This window comes from Bos indicus x Bos taurus, chromosome 13 (genome assembly GCF_003369695.1).
Source record: "Bos indicus x Bos taurus breed Angus x Brahman F1 hybrid chromosome 13, Bos_hybrid_MaternalHap_v2.0, whole genome shotgun sequence".
Lineage (NCBI taxonomy): Eukaryota > Metazoa > Chordata > Mammalia > Artiodactyla > Bovidae > Bos > Bos indicus x Bos taurus.
Window position 1 is genome coordinate 7,695,931 of NC_040088.1, and position 21,054 is coordinate 7,716,984.

General features: G+C 48.3%; 2 protein-coding genes and 1 long non-coding RNA gene across 25 annotated transcripts in view; 2 read left to right on the top strand and 1 right to left on the bottom strand.

Moving 5' to 3' along the window:
• ZMYND8 (zinc finger MYND-type containing 8) overlaps positions 1 to 5,349 on the top strand; it is a 125,104-nt gene extending 119,755 nt beyond the window's left edge. For 6 of the 22 annotated variants that reach the window (XM_027558350.1, XM_027558353.1, XM_027558355.1 and 3 more), the window contains 2 exons: positions 1,687 to 1,770; positions 3,623 to 3,762. In XM_027558350.1, the coding sequence (XP_027414151.1) occupies positions 1,687 to 1,770; positions 3,623 to 3,762 (224 nt within the window). Of the gene's footprint in view, positions 1 to 1,686; positions 1,771 to 3,622 lie in introns of all 22 variants that reach the window. The other 16 variants (XM_027558364.1, XM_027558342.1, XM_027558345.1 and 13 more) reach the window with 6 other exon arrangements.
• A 6,903-nt stretch (positions 5,350 to 12,252) lies between these two features.
• LOC113902938 lies at positions 12,253 to 16,283 on the top strand. Its single transcript, XR_003513967.1, has 3 exons — positions 12,253 to 12,742; positions 13,414 to 13,471; positions 15,179 to 16,283. It is a non-coding gene; the product is annotated as an uncharacterized LOC113902938 (long non-coding RNA).
• A 2,163-nt stretch (positions 16,284 to 18,446) lies between these two features.
• EYA2 (EYA transcriptional coactivator and phosphatase 2) overlaps positions 18,447 to 21,054 on the bottom strand; it is a 262,864-nt gene continuing 260,256 nt past the window's right edge. For both annotated transcript variants that reach the window (XM_027558366.1, XM_027558367.1), the window contains one exon: positions 18,447 to 19,222. In XM_027558366.1, the coding sequence (XP_027414167.1) occupies positions 19,142 to 19,222 (81 nt within the window). In that variant the 3' untranslated portion in view covers positions 18,447 to 19,141. The remainder of the gene's footprint in view (positions 19,223 to 21,054) is intronic.

Sequence of the window (21,054 nt, forward strand, 5' to 3'; positions counted from 1 at the left end):
GAAAGAATCTGGAGAAAAGTGGGCTTTGCAAAAACATGGAGGTTCCTGTGCTCTTTATTGGCTTCTGGAACCTGGCTGTTTAAGATGAGGGTCTAGTCGGGAGGGAGAAAGGTTGAATAGGAGACAGGAGCTTCCTGGGGGTGGGCGTGGGCCTCTCCTGTTCACTTGTCTCTTCATTTTAAGATTTTAAAGCGACGTCTGCCTATCAAGTTGACTCTTAAAACAACATAGGTTTGAACCATGCAGGCCCATGTCTTGTGTGGATTTTTTTCCCCCATAATGAATACAGTTCTACACAGTCTGTAGCTGGTTGAATCTGTGGATGTGGATATGGAGGGCTGACCATGAGACTTAAGTATCCATGGAATCTGGTATCCATGGTGGGTCCTGGAATGGATCTGCTGTACCATCCCTGATACCAAGGGATGACTAGTCAGAGAAAATCGTACGGGGAAAAAAATTCCTTGTCCCAGTTTTCATGGCTATCTTTTTGCATCTGGTACTTATTTGTAAATAACTTGTTTCCCCATATGTCTGTTTCTCGACTTTATCTAGACATTGCTTGTTGACTTGTGGCTTTAGAAGATGAGAATCGGGGTCACTAATCACCTCTCTTCTCCCCTGTCTCCCAGACCACTCTGTCCCTGTTTGACGTGCTCTGTGGGTTCCCTTGGTCCAATTCGGCACTTACTCCTTCGTCCTTGTTCTCCAGCTGGAGGAAGCAGTGTCCCTGAACCCCTCTCTTGGTGCTCATCGCCTCCCTCACCTCTCCTCCACTGTCACATTCAGCCTTTCCCATCTTCCTGCTCTGACTTCCCCATCATCAAGGTGGAGAATGTGTGCATTCTCTTTAACTGCAGTTGGTCCTTCTCAGTTCCGGCTGTTGGCTCTCTTAAGGTTGACAGGTGATCATCTGTTTCCATCATTATGGTCGTGCTGTTCGTTGCAGAGTCAAATAGTACACTGTGAATACATTCCCATCTCTGTATAGCCGCTTTTCCCTGGAGGTTTTTTCCTCCCCCCTGTATCGTATCTTCAGCGATTTCCCTGCCAGGTTCTTCGCCATGACAGTTGTTTTATTGAGACACTTTTCCTGTCGCACATTTCGGGCTCTTCCATCTCAGACAGTTACGTGTTGGTGTCCTGAGATTCAGAGTGGCCCGCTGAATCTCACCTGTGGCTCCTCCCTCAGTCCTTTTCACCACACACACCTCCATCGCCCTCTCTTTTCTGATCTGTCATCAGCCTTGGCAGTAGATTTGTGATTATACTTGCCGTAAATAATCTGGGTTCCTTGGGTGGAGCCATCCCACCTAAGTGTGGTGGGGCCGGCACCTTCCGTTTCCCTGGCTGAATTAAGCTCTTGGTAGAGCTAGTGGTTCCGAGAAAAATTTGCTGTCAGAATTCTGGGAGTTGATGGCTTCATGTGGTTGCTTTTCTGTCCTTGTATGCCGTATTTCCACCTGTATTCTCGTGCTGTGTCCAGTGATCCTGTTCATGGTTTTAATATGCATTTTTAAAAGCCTTAGTCTCCTGTGAATGCCTTGAGTTGGAAAATGGTGACATCGACCCAGCAGTCCCCCATGCTAAGACCAGTAGCCTGTTGATGAGCAGGAGAGCGAGCCCGTGGGGTTGGCGGACTCAGCTCTCTGCCAGACTCTGAGGGGGCCTGTGCTATCTCTCCAGTTAGCAACAGGTGCGACAAGCAACCTGCCTCTGCCCCAACCTCCACAGACCACCAGCCGCACCCCAACTACCCAGCCCAGAAGTGTAAGTATGAACCCGCCTCACGGCAGCCAGCGGGGAGCTTTTCCCAGCAGGCGGAGGGCTCGTCTTGTGTGTGTCCGTGTGTGTTTTCTCTGTGGGCGTGTCTTCTCCTGTTCTCCTGAGTGATGGGTCTTGGCTTTGCCTGGTTTCTTCCTCGTTGTGCCTCTGATGGCCATTGGAAACTGCAGTAGGAAACGAGAGAGCCAGGACAGATGGTCTGGCTTCTTTTTTTTTTTTTTTTGACCATGCTGTGCAGCTCATGGGATCTTAGTTCCCCAAGCAGGGATTGAACCTGTTACCCTTGGCAGTGAAAGCACCAAGTCCTAACCACTGAACTGCCAGGGAATTCCCCATCTGGCTTCTTGAAGGGGCTCCATCCTTGGTCTTTTCATGATGAGTTCTAGAGTCACAGGCTCTGCAGTGACCAGCTGAACCAGCCAGCACTCCCTGTCCTGTCAGCTCTGCAGTTCCTCAGGTGGCCAGCCTGGCTCTGGGATGCGGCTTCTGTGCTAAGAAAGCTAAGCCCGGCTGCCCAGCTGGACTCGGCCTTCAGCAGAGCTGGGGAGACTCCAGTGTGACTTGACTGCCTTGTAGTCAGAGTTCCCGTGTCGTGATGACCAGCTGCATCACTGACCTTCCAGAGGAACAACAGTGTAGGTGTCACGACTAGGGAAGAACGTGTAAGAAGAGGTGGATTCAAGGACCGTAAGAGAGCTGGACCCCGACCCCAGCTCTGCCCACCACAGTAGTGCCCCCTTTGGGTCACAGATGCAAGTGACGAGGAAGCATTCCCTCCTGAGTGAATCCAGGGCTTGGGAGATCCATATCACTGTCTTTGCTGCTTCTCTTCCAGAACCAGAGCTCAGGACCGCACACATGCCTCTATCACCCGGCGGTGATACGAGCGGTCACCCTTCTAGGCGGTGATCCGGTCCCTTGCTCCCTCACTCCGATTCTGTCTTTAAGCTTGACAGCCGACTTCTTTCGATCAAATATTTTCATCCCACCTCAAGAAGTTAAAAAAAGTGTTGTCCCAACCTGTCTGAACTTGGTAAATGATCTAGGATATGATGGGATCTCAGTGATGTGCTGGTGGGTCTCTCAGAGTCGACCATCCCGCTGAGCCTGCAGGCTGGACTGTCTCCCAGCTGGACAGACACCTCCTTTGGCTCTTCCTTCAGAGTCCTCACGTCTTACTCATCCTCGATGTAGCTCCTTACAACGCACATGTCCTTGAAGCTCCCTTAGGTCTCACTCTGGTTCTTGCATCCTTCAGTTGACCCTTAAGCTTGTCCTTACTGGGAGCCAGGTGGGCTTAACTATTAAGCCCAGGTGGGCTTAACCATTCTGGTCCTCACTCCTTTTCCTTTGGCTGGTTTAGGTGTAAGTCTGTTTTTTCAAGTTGCCTGTACAATGATTAAAGAAACCCCATTAACAGAAGTGAGTAGACTGAACGCCAAATTTCAGTGCCTTTTTTAGTGGCCAAGGTCCGACGCAGCGAGGACATGGGTACTTGGTGTCTGCTCATGCAGCAAGGGTGCCTGGTCCCAAGTGGCACACAACAAACATCTTCCTCGATAATTTAGTACCTTTTCCCCACTTGTCTTTATTTTCTCTGAGCATGATGCCCTCCTGTTTTTCCAACCAGCTCTTGTTAAATCCTTACAGACCCCCACCAAATGCAGGGCAGTAAATGGTGGCAGGATTTTGCCCCTGTGTGTTGTGGGGAGTCGGGAGGGGAAGGTGGCTTCCTGGGGGACCAGGTGCAGATCACGTAGAAGGGGATGGTTGCCCTTGGCCAGGGGTGGGCAGGGATGCTAAAGCTCCGTTTCCCCTTGGCTTCCCCCCTCCCCAGACCATTCCCGGAGCAGTAAATCCAGTTGCTGGAGCGGCAGCGAGGAGAAGCGAGGATCGGCCCGCTCCGAGCACAACGCCGGTACCAGTTCGAAGAGCCTCATCCCGAAAGAGTCCCGCCTGGACACCTTCTGGGACTAGGGACACGCTGGGACACAGGCCGCCCGCCCCATGGAGGGAAACAACCCAGATGCCAGGGAAACCGGAAACCGCAAAGAAACGTGAGACCGGAAGACCGCCACCCTCAGCCTGGAGGATGCCAGCCATTCAGACTCGGCCTCTGCACCCGGCACAGAGGGCCGCCCACACTACGTCACGTCCGGCGATAGCCTTGACTAAGGACTGTTCCACCCACGTGAAACCTTTGCTTTAGATGTAAATAATGTACAATTTGTGGATGTCATCGAGCCTAGAGTACCTTCCCCTTTTTATATTTGTATTGACTTTAACTTATAAAAAGAGAGAGGAGAAAAAACCAATAAAAAACAGAAAACACACCCAACAACAAAAAGAAGGTTTGGATGCTGGAGAAAGGATGGTCATCCAGCCCGTCTGTCACAGGGTGCGGAGAGGGCGCGGGGCTCGCTTTGGGGCGCACAGCTCCTCCTCCTCTGATGCCCCGTGAGCTGTTTGCATTCGTATGTCAGTGCGCGGCACATTGGGATCAGGAATTTCCAGCACAGAATTCGGTGCTGCTGCGGACACATCCCATGCACCCATTGGCCCCTTTCAAATACTACGTTGTCATGTTACAAAAGGCAAGCTCTCTGGACCAGAAGGACGCACGGAGGAGCTCGTTAATTGTATGTGATTTCCACGATGACTCTACTCCTATAAAAGGGAAAAAAGACAAAAAAAAACCACACCCACATCCTTGTTTACAGAAGATTAACTAGAAACAAGCCCCGCTCAGCTCAGTTTGCAGAAGAGAGGACCGTAGAAAGCGTTCGAGTCAGAAGCTCCGAAACAGAGAGTTTTTCTTTGCTTTGTGTTTCCTTTAAAGACACTCACACCCGCTCGGTAAGAGATGGCTGTGCTTCACGGAAGTGAGAGGTCAAAGGCGAGACGCACGCGGAGAGGACATTTGCGTCTGAGATGAAGCATGTATGTAATATTTATGCGATGGCATTTTACGTTTTTACGTCAGCATGAAACAAAGGCAGTTTGAGGGGAAGCAGGAGGCCGCCGTGCTGTCGGTTACACTACGTATGCTGTAGAACCATTTTGTATGTCGTGTAAAACAAGAAGCATTGAACAAAGCAAAAAGGCGATGTATGTATATGAGAAAAATTAATTGTACGATATCATTCCAGTACATTCTGTTGTACATCTTAGTCTCGTTTCCTTTCTCTTCATTGTTGATAAGAGGATGCGAACTGTACAGTTTCCAGCTAGTTACCCATATTAGAAAAGAAATAAAAAAGAGAGTCCTAGAAGAAAACAGGAAAGAACATTTGTCGATTGCAGTTGTCAAAAAAAAAAACAACAAAAAAAAACCTAGCCTAGCTGGCCTTATTTGTGAAGCATAATTGCTTTTAGCATATGGAAGTATTTTTTCACATTTTCTTTGTATAAAATTTGTATTAAACTTAAATATCTTTTTTGATGATGGTGTTTCTTTGTGACTGAGCCAATGGACTCACGCGGTATGCTCTCTTGGGTTCCCCCCACCCCTTAAGTTTTTCAGATTCTTCACCCTTTTTTTAATTAAACTGTTTTGGAAAAATGCCTTGGTCGTCCTCGAATTTGCGGTTTTCCCTTTGGTTGGGATGGCCATGTCAGGTTTGGACCAAACACAGAGACAGGGCCACACAAGGTCAGGAGCCCCTCTCTCCACATTATAAATCACGGCCCCCACTGGGAGCTTTCCTGGGAAGTCCAGTTCTTGGGGATTTACTGACAGAGATGGAGACAGAAGGGAAATCCTGGGTCAGTCTTGGAAGAACACTGGGAGGGAGTGAAGTTGTGTTTCTGTGGCCGGGATGGCAGCCTCCGCTATAAGCAGCTCTGTGGGCAACGTGTGACCTTGACTGCCCAGGCACACCCTGGTCATTTCGTCTTCATGCATCATGTAATTATTTTGGTTTTGTTTTTTTCAGTCACTTAAACATGTGAACACGCCTCAGCTCATGGCTGGACAAGAGCAGGGCATGGTTTGGCCCCTCAGGCCATCCCTGGCCGGTGCTGTGAAAGGAACCGAATGGTACTGGTTTAGAGAGGACCGTACAAGAGCGTCTTTGTTCTTCTTCGTGGGTGTGGGAGCCTGTCACGTGGAAGGTGACAGTGTGTGTCACAGCCCCAGTTGACGGATATTCAGGCGTGGCTGGCATACCTGCCTCGTGTGCAGGTCATGAGCCAGCTGAGGGGCCTGTGGGAGTCATCCCAGCTTACATCCAGGGCTCAGTGAGGGGCCAGGGAAGAGGGGGAGGACTTGGAGGCTCCAGACAGGGCAGTGGGGCCTTCTCCCTCTGACTTCAGTCTGAGTGGAGTGTTCTCAGGGCTCAGTTGCTGTGAGTCTAGGAATGAGGAGAGGAAGAACCCCATGCTGTCTGCCGTGGTTCTTGCCCGTCTCTGAGCGATGACCGGGCGCAGGGCAGGATGGGTCCCCCTCCCCACCCCACCCTGCCCAGCTGGCCTGGTGGGTCTCGTTCAGTTCAGTCGCTCAGTCGTGTCCGACTCTTTGCGACCCCATGGACTGCAGCATGCCAGGCCTCCCCGTTCATCACCAACTCCCGGAGTTTACCCAAACTCATGTCCGTCGAGTCGGTGATGCCATCCAACCATCTCACCCTCTGTTGTCCCCTTCTCCTCCTGCCTTCAATCTTTCCTAGCATCAGGGTCTTTCCCAGTGAGTCAGTTCTTCGCATCAGGTGGCCAAAGTATTGGGGTTTCATGAACACCCAGGACTGATCTCCTTTAGGATGGACTGGTTGAATCTCCTTGCAGTCCAAGGAACTCTCAAGAATCATCTCCAAAACCACAGTTTAAAAGCATCGATTCTTCGGCACTCAGCTTGCTTTATAGTCCAACTCTCACATCCATACATGACTACTGGAAAAACCATAGCCTTGACTAGACTGATCTTTGTTGACAAAGTGCCCTTTAATGCAGCCAGGTACTATCGCCACCTCGTGGCCTCCCTGGAGAACTGCAGCCCCTAGAGCTGGCGCTTGACCCAGGCGGGACCGGTGGAGGTTCACTCGGGCAACAGCTGTGTGCTGAGCACCTGTGTGAGCCAAGCACTGAGGACCCAGCCTCTGCCTTCATCCATCTGACATTCTCACTGGGAAGCAGTCAGATACGTATATGACAATCCTAGGGGGGACACGAAATAAGCAGGATACGGAAGGGAGGTAAATGGTGTGACTGGGGACGGCCTTTTGGAGAGCTGGCCTCTGAACTGAAACCTGAAGATGGTGGGGACTGAGTGTGATGTGTAGAGCGGTGACTTCTTAATGCTGCTGAACGTTAGACGCACCTGTTAGAACAACACACCAATAAATGTCCAGGTGCCGCCCTCCTTCCCAAGGTAATGACATCTGACTTTCCGAGGTGGGGCTTGGGCCTCCATAAAGCTCTTCAGGTGATCCTGATGGGCAGCTCGATCTCAGAGCCTGTAGCCTGGTTGGAAGAACATCCCAGGCAGAAGGGAGAGCAAATGAAAAAGACCCGAGGGGGCGTCTGGATCTTCTAAGAAGAGGAGGAAGGCGAGTGAGGCCAGAATGAGGGATTCAGCGCTGGAGGTTGATGAGGTCAGAGAAAGAAGAGAGGTCGGCGGGCGCGGGGTTGAATTAGGATCAGAAGGAAGTGGGAAGCCAGGGTGGTTGGTATTTTAAAAAGCTTTACTGACATAGCATTTAAAGTGTATAACTGCTAATGGGTATTTCACTTTATTATTATTTTAATGGGGTAAAAGAGATGTAACAAAATTTGTCCTCTTAACCATTTTTTTAAAGTGTATGATTCAGTGACATTAGTCAAGGTTGGGTTTTAAACATGTAAATGTTTTCTAAACTTCAGCGTTCACAGACCATCTTCATCTTGGACTCCCTCAGGACAGCGCCTTTATGATTACTTATTTTCTTTAATCCAGCAAAACAAAGGCCACTCACATTCCCTCCAGCATCACTGGTGCGGGTGCGTCCCGCACCCTGAGCTGTGTGCTGAGAGATTGCTCCGTACGGGAATCTTTTGGTCTCCATGATAACCCCCTGAGGCCGGCACTAATCCCAGTCCGTTCTCCAGATGAGGAAAGTGGTCTGCTCAAGGTCACAAAACAGGTCAGTCAGCGCCAGAGCCGGGATTCAAATCAGTCTGCCTGACTCACGACCCAGGTCTGTGACCGCCTCCGATGACACGGGGCCAGAGTCTGTGGCACTGTGTAAGTGTACAAAAATGCCTCTGACTCCACTGCCCCCGGGAGTGGTCATCGTTTCCCTCTGTCTAGGCTGGGAAACAGACTTGGCAGTTAAATGAAGTTAGAGGAGCGTCAGGTTTTTACTTGAAAACAGTAGAATCCATTATAGGTTAAGTCTGAGCAGGAAAGGAACTTACAAAGGATATTAAGTGACTCAGATCTCTGGGAGGGAGGACTGGAGAGACAGCCATGAGCAACATACAGATTATATTGCAGGAGCTTCCTGTCACGCCCACTGGTCCACTCACAGCAGCTGTCACTAGAAACACTAGTCAGGTCTCTTCCACTTCCTCTAGATGGAACTCTACGCAGCAGAATCCGCCTGCGTTGCTTTCACCTGTAGGTGTATCCATTGGCTAAGCCTACGTTCCACATGGCTGTAGCTAACTGAGGCCCAAGTACCATCTGCATGTATTTGATTGGCTGAGCCTGGGTACCATCTGGGTGTATCTGATTGGTTGAGCCTACGTCACATGCTTACATTCTGACTGCAGGGGAGGCTGGGAAAGTGAGATTCAGGCTATTTCTAGTGCAGATTTGTAAGATGGGAAATTAAAGCATTGACCAAAAATGTCTACCCACTGCAGACTTGTCCAAAGTCTCTCTATCAGTCAGGTCAGTTTACCTCAGCAGAAGTCACCCTACTAATTGAAGCAGAAGGGTTTACTGAGCCACTGGTCTGTGCTCCGCTGTGTTTATCTGGCTAGGCTGGGACTGTATTTCCCAGAATCCCTTTCTTTGGTTCCCAGGTAGAAATTGACCAAAAGTAACTTGGGAGAGAGTTTGAAGGTGGACGGGGAGCAGCAGTCTGTCCTCTTACAAGGTCGCTGCAGTTTGATGTGGTGACAAATAGCCGCAGACCTGCCTGCAGGCTCTGGCATGTCCTTGCTGTCCTCTGGGCTGTGTCCATGTCTTCCTCCTGACTCCTGGGCATCAGCACCTGGCTGTCACCAGCCGCTTGGCTGCAGAGGCAATGGTTCCCGATCCATTTCTCTACTGTTGGCCCTCGGCAGCCTCACTTGGTGACTAGATGGACCCCATGGCCTCTCAGTTTGCCTGGTTGGTGGCTCCACAAGTCCCTGTTCAGACCTCACTTCTCAACCTCCTCCCACATGCTGACATATAAGGCTTATTAATAATTCTCATAATAAATTGTACGTGCATGTGTGCATGCTAAGTTGCTTCAGTCGTGTCTGACTCCGTGTGACCCGGTGGACTGTACCCCGTCATGCTTCCTTTGTCCATAGGATTCTCCAGGCAAGAATACTGGAGTGGGTTGCCATGCCCTCCTGCAGGGGATCTTCTCCACTCCAGGCTCGAACTCGCATCTTTTGCATCTCCTGCATCGGCAGGCAGGTTCTTTATACCCCAGCCACATGGGCTGGATCTAGCTGCTTCCCTGATGGGGTGTGGCTGTTGTTCAGTCGCTAAGTCTTGCCAATTCTTTGCAATCCAGTGGACTGCAGCATGTCAGTCCTCTGTCCTCCGCTGTCTCCCTGAGTTTGCTCAAATTTCCTAGGGTATGACTGATAACATCATGAGTATTTACAGAATCTCAGAAGGGCTGAGGGAGCCAGGCCCCAGGATCAGGAGGCCCTGCTCACCTGCAGGCCAGTCTCCTGTGCTCAGCCATTTTCCCTTTCTCAGCACACGCACAGGTGTCTTGTGGACACGGCTGATGGGTGAGCCCTTAGAGGCTTCAGATCCCTGGCTGCAAGGGAGTCTGGGAGATGAAATTTTCTGCTCTCTAGCCTCTTCAGTTCAGGAAGGTAAGCAGCGAGAAGCACGCTCGGACGTTGAGAAAGCCAGTTCTCACCCAGAGGTGTGCCTGGGGATTGACTCTCTGCTGTTGCCTTCTGGCCCAGGGCTTTCTTTTCAGGCCATGATGTTAATGGGAAACCATCACCTCCCTGGCCTGCAGATAATCCAAGGCCAGGCTAACTGGTCACCAGATGGCTTGTTAACATGATTGAGTACTGACCTCGGCTCACCTTGACGAAATGAAGGAGGAGAAGGGAACTTCATTTATCCTGCGTTTTTCACATTCCCGGTCACTTATGTACACGGTGCCTTTTGCAGCTGATGACACAACGGGGCCCAGAGAGACGGAGGAAACTGCCTGAGGTCACACAGCTAGTTACGGCAGAAGCCAGACTCAAGCCGTCCTGTTGACCAAAGAGTGCCTGCTCTCACCGTTACTGCGTATTTGTTAGGAGAAGCTTTTGCATAAAAGCCATTCATTCTTAATTAGGCACTTTTTCTTGGCTGAGCAGTTTTGGGTGCTGGGGACACAGTGGTGGGCAAACCAGGCGAAGGTAGATAAAGGTAGTGTTAGGATGGGGGTTGCAAATTCTCAACGAGTCAGGGAATAGAGACAGGTGAAAGAGATTTGGGGTTAAGTTGATATTGATGTGTTTTCTTTGTATTTAAACATGTGAGAAAAGATTTGTGCTTTTTTTTTGAAACGTAGGTCCCTTGGTTTAGTTTTTGTTTTTTCTTTTTTGAAAAAATTTATTTATTTTGGACTGTGCTGGGTCTTCATTCCTGTGAGAGAGCTTTCTCTAGTTGCGGTGCGTGGGCCTCTCTTTGGTGGCTTCCCTTTTTCCAGAACATGGGCTCTAGAATGTGGGGTCAATGGTTTTCATGGGCTTACTTGTCCCACGGCATGTGGGATCTTCCCAGACCAGTGGTCGAACCTGTGTCCCCTACATTGGCAGACAGATTCTTAACCACTGGACCACGAGGGAAGTCCTGATTTTCCTTTTGTGATAGAAAAATATTTCTCCATTCTGAAAAAAACATAGACTCCAGCAATTGATGGTTTGTCTCAGTGTCGGGGACACAAAACGGCAGTGATTGCTGTTGTTTAGTTGCTAAGTCATGTCTGACTCTCTGAGGCCCCATGGACTGTAACCCACCAGGCTCCTCTCTCCATGGCACGGCGGGGACTGGGGTAAACCAGTGAACCTGGAGAGCAGCTCAAAGTGGCGGCTCTGGTGTGGCTCCTGCTGATCCCGTGCATACGTAGGTCCCCGTGTTGCCAGACTGCCCACTTTTTTTAGTGGGAAGTTGAAGATTCATATTTTGAGTTATGTCTTCCAAGTTATCTATAGTTGTACCAAATTTTGCAAACATTGTGAAAATCAGTCAAACTTCTCTGTTTGGGAAGACGGGTCAGATCTGGCCAGTGTGCATCTTGTGTGGAAGAGCCTTAATTTAGGCGTCAGAGATACTGGGTTGGAGTCTGGGCTCTGTAACCTTCCAGTGGGTGGGGTCACAGGCAAGCCACGACACTCTCTGGGCCTCAGTTTCCCCTTCTGTAAAATGGGACTCCTGAGAACAACATGGTCTGCCGAGCCTTTTACTGAACCAGTATTTTCTAAACGGTGGGTCATGGAGTCGATTTAGTGGATTGTGGCCTGCATCTTTTAAATAGAAACCAGGACAGGATGGAAAATAACAGGATGGATCATAGTATTATAGGTCAGCATTGCTTTGTGGAACATATTTTAGTTTTAGACACACAATATGCACACACATATATCTACGTTAGACTGGCTCTTGATGTATATAACATGCATTTCTCATGTGCAGTGACCGAAAAGGAGGCTTTCAAATAAAAAATGTTCATGTCTGAATGTATTCAGTGCTGGCAACATTTCTGTGAGGTGGGTTTTCTCATCAACCCCATTTTACAGGTGAGAAAGCTGAGGTTCAGAGAGTGACGTTTCCACAAACAGGAAAAGGAAGAGCTGGGATTTGACCCCAGGCCACATCTTAACCACGTGCAATCTGTCCTCTCCAGACATCACCTGTGTGACTGCAATGAAAGGAGCTAGTGCAGGTCAAGGGCTTAGCCGGGTGCCTGGGGCAGAGCAGGTGTTTAATAAACGCAGAAGCCAGGCTTGTGTGCAGCGCCTCATTCAGAAACGCCAGGTGGTGTGCAGGGACCCAAGGGCTACAGGAGACAGGAGGGCTGGGCTTCTGTGGTCCCAGTACCCGTGCGGTGGGGACGGAGCTACAGGGGCAAAGAGACACCCTCTCCCCTGCAGCCTGAGTTCCCCAAATACTCATTTTTGGCCAAATACTTGATGGTTGAATTTTAAAATCAGTATTTGGCTGGAGCTGGCGTATCCATCATCCTTGAATGAACTTCTGCATATTTTGCTATATTGAATTTATGGATAAAAAAAAAACCCCAACATTTTGGTAAACAATTTAAACTATCATGACGATGGTATTATTAAGCATTAGGGCAGTTAACTTTTAAAACCGGGCTGAGTGTAGGAAGAAGTGCTTCCAGGGCAGTGGTTACTGATGGCTCGAGGCCACCATGCTGCTCTCTGCTAGAATCCCCATTGTGACCACAGCAGGTCAATTAATCCTTAACTCTTGGGCCTGAACACATCCTTGAAGGTGCTGCAGTTTCAGGGAAGCACTCCCCGAAGCAAGGGCGCAGCCTAAGAAAGTGCTTCTGGAATCCTTGCAGTGCTATTTCCAGGCCTAACTTTGGGTGGCACCTGCGGGCAGTTGGGGCCAATGGCGGGCTCGCACTGCCCTCTGGTGGTCACTGGCGAGCACAGCGTAGCGGGTGCTGAGCCGGCAGCATCGCTGGGGCTGCGGGCGCTGGGGGAGAACCGCAGAGCGCGCTCAACCCAGATTTTCCCTTATCCAGAATAGACTGTCTATGCATCCGGACGACATGTGAGTAAAGAAACAAGGCTGCATTCTGTATGGGTCCATTTATAGGAGCTTGGAGATCTGGGGTGACAGAAATCAGGAGAGAGGTGGAAGGCCGGGGAGAGGCTGGGAAGGACCACGAGGGGCCCTTTAGGGGACCTGGAGACGTCGTCCCTCCTCATCTGCGTCGGGGACCATGGTTTCCAGCGGGAAGGATGGAGGCAGGGTGTCTGGGCAAAAACAGCTGGTCGTGGACTTTCTCTTGACCTTGAGGGTATTTTCTCCCTTTGTAACCTACACCCAGCTTACTGCACCAAGCTCAAGTGTGCATCGTGACATTTTCTTACACATGGTTATACTTGGGTACCCATCCCCCAGATCAGGATATTTTTTTAAAAATAGAAGTCAGATCATGCCCCTCTCCTGCTTTAAACTTTCTGGCGTCTTCTCACTGGATTTGGAGTAAGATCCAAACTCCAACGAAATAAAAAGTCCCACAGCCAATATGTATCAGTCCACTGCTGATGGATATTCGGTTGGTTTTCATTCTTTGCTATTACAGATGGTATTGTAGAAAATAACTCTGTACAGAATATGCATGCTTACGTAAATATATCTGTAGATAGAGTCTCAGAAGTGGAATTACTGAGTCAAACTTACAAATTGGATAAATATGGCCAACTTTCCCTCCTTAGGTGTACCAATTTCAGCTTCCATAAGCAATGCACGAAGCCCCACAGCTCCACCAGCTCTGTGAGTCATAAAACTTTTGAATTTCTGTCAATCTGATGTGAAAAATGGTATCTCAAAATATCTGCATTTCTCTTATTATGAGTGAACTTGAGCATCTTTGTATAAGTTTAAGAACCAGTTGTACTTAAAAAAAATACAAAAATGTCTGTTCATGGCCTCTGACCATTTTTTACTTGGGTTGTTGGCCTACTGTTTATTTCTAGGAGCTTTTTATGTATTAAGGGGGATTAACACTTGCTGTTGTCTGCGATTTGAATTTCAATTTGACTTTTGTCTCGTGTTTTTATTTTTATAGTATATTTGTGGCTGTGCTGGGTCTTCTTCCTGCGAGGGCCTTTCTCTCGCTGGGGAGAGCGGGGGCTGCTCTTTGGCTGTGGTGCACAGGCTTCTCACTGCCGTGGCTTTTCTTGTTGTGGAGAACAGGCTGTAGGGCAAGTGGGCTTCAGTATTTGGGGCTCCCGGGCTCTAGAGCACAGGCTCAGTAAGCTGTAGTGCACGGGTCTAGTTGCCCCTCGGCATGTAGAAACTTCCCAGACCAGGGATCGAACCAGCATTTCCTACATTGGCAGGCAGATTCTTTACCACTGAGCCACCAGGGAAGCCAGTTTTTCAGTAAGTTTTTTAAGGTGGTCAAATTTCTCAATTTGTTTTTGCAAGCACAATGTCTTATTCAAATATGTGTCTGTTGTACCTGGGACACTGCCAATGCATTGTAGATACTCGATTAATATCTGATGGAAAAATGTCCACTCCACTCGAATGACTGATTTTCTGAGTAGACATCTGAGCCCATGTGATATAATACTGCTACTACTACTATTTATTACGTGCTGTATATGTTGAGATGCTTTTGGCTGCAAATAACTAAGGAAGAACGAACTCGAAATATTTCAACCATCAGGACACTTTAATCTCACATAATAAATTTAACCTATCTTTCCTAAGCAATTATCCTTCTAAGAATTAACCAATGCTCAATCAATAGAAATCTTTGTTGAATCACTCCTGCCGCATCTTTTACCCCAAGCATGTGAATTATTGTCCACAAATGAAGCCAAGTTAGAGGAAACAAGAGTCCAGGGGTAGAGACAAAGAGACTGAATTTAAAAGAATTTAAAGACACTTGTTGAATTCTGCATTTGGGGTGGTGATGGGGTCTGAGATCACACATTCCTGAACTTTTCAGTCAAGCAGGCCAAAGACATCTTTTTTTAAAAAAGCCACTTTGATGGTATTTATGCATTTGCAACTGAAAAATCCCCATGTTAGCTCTCTAATTTCTAAATCCCTTGTGAAACAAATACCTTCAGCCCTCGAGGCTGACCTGAAGACTTCTTTGATTCTCTGTCCTTCTGCTGAGCTGGCCAGGAAGTGCTGGTGTTATGCTCAGACTTCCAGGCCAAGGGCTTTTGTTTGGGAGTACTGCACAGTCCAGTTACTCTACTTCTAAGAGTGTCCCAGAGGGCTGCAAGATACTTTTGGATAAACAGTGAAGGCAAGCAGCCTGGGACTACTGAATCTTAGCTACCCATCCATCCGTCCATCCATTTATCCATCTATCTGCCTATCATCCACCATCCGTCCATCCATTTATCCATCCATCTGCCCACCATCCATCCATCCGTCCATCGTCCATCCATCTGCCTATCATCCACCATCCATCCATCCATCCATCATCCAGCATTCATTAATTGCCATCTCTTACAGAATGAGAGAGATACTGTCTTTACCCACTGAGAGCTCCGAGTCATCTAGAATTCAGAAGGAAACACTTTCCGACTGTGGCCCGTCAGCACCAGCCTTCGGCAGTCAGTCATCACAACAGAGAAGTAGTTGACCACCTAGGCAGTGTCCCTTAATTTCAGGATTAAGGGACAGGTCTGTTTCACCCCAAACCTCTTTCTGTGTGGACAGCTGAGAGTCTACTATTCGTGCCGCTAACGGAAGTCTTTTAAAATAAAATTTATTTTTTATAAGTAAATTTACTCGTTGTTAAACTCTAAACAGAATTTTTCTTGACAGCAGTTTTTTTCTTCTTTTAGTATTTGGAGGTAGGACTACTTTATTTTTTTCAAATACTGAAGTATAGTTGATTTACAGTGCTGTGCCAATCTCTGCAAATCAGCAAAGTGCCTCAGTTATACACATATACACATTCGTTTCCATTATGGTTTATCGCAGGATACTGAATATTGTCCCCTGTGCTGTACATTAGGATCTTGTTGTTTATCCACTCTAACTGTAGTAGTTTGCATCTACCAACCCCAGATTCCCAGCCCGCCCCTCTCCCCTCCACCCTTGGCAACCACAACTCTGTTCTCTATCTGACAGCAGGTTGTGACGGTGGCTGCAAGGGAAGGGTGGATAGCATGTGATTACAAGTGGGTATCTAAGCAGCCAGGGTGTCAAGGGGAAAACAGGGCGGATTCAGGAGTGTTCACATCACTGGTTCCCTGGGTGGCTCTGCTCCAGTCTCTCTCTCTTCTCCAGCCAGAAGTCAATTCATCCAGTACAACTCCTCCACTCATTGAAAGAAACCTACGTTGGCAGATTACAGTGAGGTTGACCCATATTTTCAGCAGCTAACTCTGGGGATTCTCTACCTCCATTTAACCACCTGTCCATCTAACCATTATACCATTCTTGCAATCACGTATCCAACTATCACAGTATTACTATCAGTCACCCATCAACCATTAGTCATTCTATCCAATTACTCATTCAAATACCCATCCATCCATTTAGCCACTCATTCACCTACTTAACCCTCCATCCATCTTTCCATCTCACCGTGCAACCGTTCATTCATCCAGACAAGCATCCACCCATCCACCTCACCATCTCACCATTTGGTCATCAATTCAGGTATCTATCCAATCATCCAACCACTCATAGTCTATATAACCATCTATCTAGTCATCCCAAGTGTTATCCACCCATTTGTTCATCCATTCTCCAATCACATAACCAGCCACCTACCCACCCAACTATTTAAACATCTTTCATCCATTTTTACAAATATTCCATTCACCCAGCCAATTACCTTACTATGATTTCAATTATACTTCCATCCTTCTTTCTACCTCGTCTATAGTTCAGTTCAGTCGCTCAGTTGTATCCGACTCTTTGCAACCCCATGGACTGCAGCATGCCAGGCTTCCCTGTCCATCACCAACTCCTGAAGCTTGCTCAAACTCATGTCCATTGAGTCAGTGATGCCATCCAACCATCTCATCTCTGTCATCCCCGTCTCCTCCTACCTTCTATCTTTCCCAGCATCAGGCTCTTTTCCAATGAGTCAGTTCTTTGCATCAGGTGGCCAAAGTATTAGAGTTTCAGCTTCACCATCAGTCCTTCCAGTGAACACTCAGGACTGATACCTTTAGGATGGACTAGTTGCAGTCCATGGGACTCTCAAGAGTCTTCTCCAACATCACAGTTCAAAGGCATCAATTCTTTGGTGCTCAGCTTTCTTTATGGTCCAACTCTCACATCCATACATGACCACTGGGAAAACCACAGCTTTGATTAGGTGGACCTTTGGTGGCAAAGTAATGTCTCTGCTTTTTAATATGCTGTGTCGGTTTTTCATAGGAACCTCATCTATAATGGGATTCCAATTTGTGTTAGCATCCATTCTGTGGATTGATTCCAAGAATATCATTCCATGCTTGATTTTGGGGGAAACAGAGATGAAACAAACAGCACCTGCCCCCAGGGAGCTCAGCGCCTAGCGAGGAGTCTACTCACTGTTGGTAATGGCTTCCTATGTATCAGATTCTAGCTCTGCGACTCCAATCATCAGGTCGTTTTCCCATCTCCGCTGACATGGATGCCAGTCAATTGAAGACCCTGGATTTCACCAACATGAATAGAAGGAGGAGCTTATACTTAGGCTTGCATCCAATCAAATGGATCCAGGCTCTGCTGGGAACTCTGTGGGCAGCATCAGAGCTCAAGATGTCCTTGGAACTCCTCTGATGTCCCTTCCTGTTTCCTACACCAAATCCTCGGTTCATCCCCTGGAAAACAAACTCCTACCATTGGCATGGAGATTAGTTCTACTTCCATGCTGCTGCTGCTGTTAAGTCGCTTCAGTCGTGTCTGACTCTGTGCGACCCCATAAGATGGCAGCTCACCAGGCTCCCCTGTCCCTGGGATTCTCCAGGCAAGAACACTGGAGTGGGTTGCCACTTCCTTCTCCAATGCATGAAAGTGAAAAGTGAAAGTGAATGAAAAGTGAAAGTGAGGTCGCTCAGTCATGTCTGACTGCTCGAGACCCCATGGACTGCAGCCTACCAGGCTCCTCCGTCTATGGGACTTTCCAGGCAAGAGTACTGGAGTGGGTTGCCATTGCCTTCTCCATAGCACCCCCCAAATTCTTTTAGCAGTAGCTCACTGATTCCTCCTCTGGGGAACCAACTCTCTCCAACTTTCTGCTCATGAGAGATTGAACCCTAAATCCAGCTCCATGGGTAGCTCATGACTCAGGTTTGGCCAATGAGACACAATCCTGGGGCTCTTGTTGGAACCTCAAGGCAGAAGCAGCTCTTTCTACTGGTGTGGTTTTGCTGAAAGATTCTTGGAGCCATTTTTGCCACAACAGGGAAGAGCCTGCCTGAGAAGTAAAACCACCCAGGAGAAAGTCACTCGACCACCAGGACCCATGCTTGGTTTGGGGGGAAACGTGAAACAAATGGCACCTGCCCCCAGGGAGCTCCGCGCCTATCTCACTGTCGGTGATGGCTTTCTATGTATCAGATTCTAGCTCTGAGACTCCATCATCAGGTCGTTTCCCCATCTCCACTATAGGATCCAGCTATGCCTGAAGACATATATGGACTAAAGTTCCTGGAGATGCTTTGTTTTTTGGCTTAAGCTGATTTGAGTTGGATTTTATACTTCTGCAGTGAAAGAGGAAAAGACCAACATATTCAGAAGCCGCAAAGGTGGTCATCAAGTAGTGACACCCTACCCCACTTCAAAATGTAAACGTGGTTTTATTTAATGCCTCTTTCCGTCGCAAAATACCACCTCCTCCCCAGGGTCCCCTCTTCCCAGAAAACAAGATGGCAGCGTAAGGCACGCGCACTGTCCGCATGATGTCAGGTTAGGTTCTTAAACACAAAATAAGCCAGTCTTCCCCACAGCCCCGAATCGTCTCCTTCACTAGTCCCCCCAAAGCACAACTCGGAGCAGAGAGGCTTCGATTAGAACTGTGCACCACCAAACATTGCCAGCTGAGAAAACAAAAAAACCAACAGCTAAGAAAACCATCAACACAGGTACAAGAGCATAATAGCGGAGTAATGAGATTAGTCCATAAATTAAAGTGGGAAAAAAAAAAAAAAAGCCTGTTCCCTTCTCATCACCAGCCCTCCCCCGAATCAGCAATTCCTTGCTTTTGTTCTGTGAGTCTTGCAGAAAAGTCTGGACTCTGAGCCAGCCCTCTTCCCCAAAGTTAAATATTCCAAAGCCACTGCTGGGTGCTCTGTTTCTCAGGACCCGCGATGGGACTGAAAGGACAGCTTCTGAGATGGTCACTGGACACCTCTTGGCTTGCAGGGACCCTGCCCGGTGTCCAGCATCTGGCGGGGGTGGCAGGGAAAGCCAGGGGCCTGGGCTGGTGGGCTGCATCTCTGACGGCAGGTGGCGAGGCCGCGGGTGCTGCTATAAATACTCCAGCTCCAGGGCGTGCCTCAGCGCCTCCAGGTCTGCGTGGCAGGATATCCTCCAGAAAGGCATGTTGTGCTGGAACACAGAACCGCAGACTCATGGTTACGGCTCTGCTGGCACCTCCTGCAGCCCCGCTGGATCCCATGCCTGTGGCGAGAGCCTCAGAAGTCACCAAGTCAACACATCATGGTGGACCCCACCACCCACTGATGTGATCAGTACCCACCGGTCTGGTCATCCTTTCTATTTCTTTGGAGCCTGTTATTTAGTTATTTTTTGGCTTTGCCCAGTGTCCTGGGGAAATCTTTGTTCCCCAACAGCGATCGAACCCGTGTCCCCTGTACTGGGAGTGTGGCGTTTTAATCCCTGGACTACCAGGGGAGTCCCCTTCTGCGCCTGTTCTGATGCCTTATCCTGTACTGTCTGACATGTGGACTGACTGGCTCCTGTCCCCTCCATTGGGACCACTGTGGTCTTGATGTGCTGAAAGTGATGGTCGCTCAGTTGTGTCTGACTCTGTGACTTCACGAACTATAGCCTGTCAGGCTCCTCTGTCCATGGAATTCTCCAGGTAAGAATACTGGAGTGGGTTGCCGTTCCCTTTTCCAGGGGATCTTCACGACCCAGGGATCAAACCTGAGTTTCCTATACTGCAGGCGGATTCTTTACCGTCTGAGCCACCAGGGAAGCGGTGCACAGACATGGCATCAATCACACAGCAGGAAAGCGATTCTGTCTTAAAAATGTGTTCTCAATCATGATATTCCAGACAGAAAGTCTTGGCCAGATGCTACAGTGTCTTCAACCCCTCCCTGACACTCACTAATTTCCGTGTGAACAGACAGGGCTGGTCCCAGAGACTGTTTTTATCTTTTCTTTACAGCAGGCGATGCTTGCTCTCTGTTACTGTCACGCAATGAGGTTTTTCATTTTAAACATAAGCGCGCTGACTGAAAGGGAAACGTGAAGTAGGTAACAGGACAGGCAGCATGCAGATACAGTAGAAGTAATTGGTGTAAAAGAAGTGCTATGTTGACTACGGAAAGAAATCACTCATGTGAAAGGAGAAATCTATGAAACACTTCCATAGTGTGAAGGTTAAATGTTTAAGACTGTCCTTGTCAGAGCTCTGTTCTGCCGTCATTAGCTGGGTGACCTTAAGTGATTTACTCCGCTGCTTGTCTGAAAAATGGGGATAATACTTGCTGTATACCATGTCTATCTTGTTTTACAAATGAGGAGACTGGGGCACACAGAGATTCTGTCTGACTCCAGAGAAAAAACTTGACTGCGTGTTCATCACTAGATGAACTAAAGCTGATGCCTGTCCAACAGCCGTGCTCCTCCTTTCTACTTCCAGAACCCTGAATTTGGCAGCACTGTGCCAGAGACGTAAGTAAGGGGTGAATTATGATTATATAAGTCAGCTATGACAACCCCAACCCTGTTTGTCAGGGATCTGTCCTGTATCCCACTTGACTTGTGAGCCACTGAAGCCAATGAGGAAGTTGGCTGGGGGCATCTGGGAAAGATTTTCCTCAGGGTTAGAGATAACTACCTGAGAACTCTTTTCTCCTTACATTCCCTTTTCATTTGAATGCTGGCATGTTAGTATGTGATGTCGGGAGCTGTGGCAGCTGTTTTGAGATCATGAGGCAACATAGCAGAAATGAAAAAGCCAAAGATGATTAGAAAGGTAGAGCAAAATGATGGAAAGGGATACTTGGTGAGTTTTTGGACCCACTGCAACAACCTAGGGTACACCTACTTCTAATCTTGTTAGGTGAGCAAGTGTTTAAGTCTTCATTACAGCTAAAAGATACTGAGCCTCCTCAAGATGGTCACTGACCTTCAGTTATTTACTGAATGAACAGGGGATGCCTGATGAACATATGTGAATGCCCCAG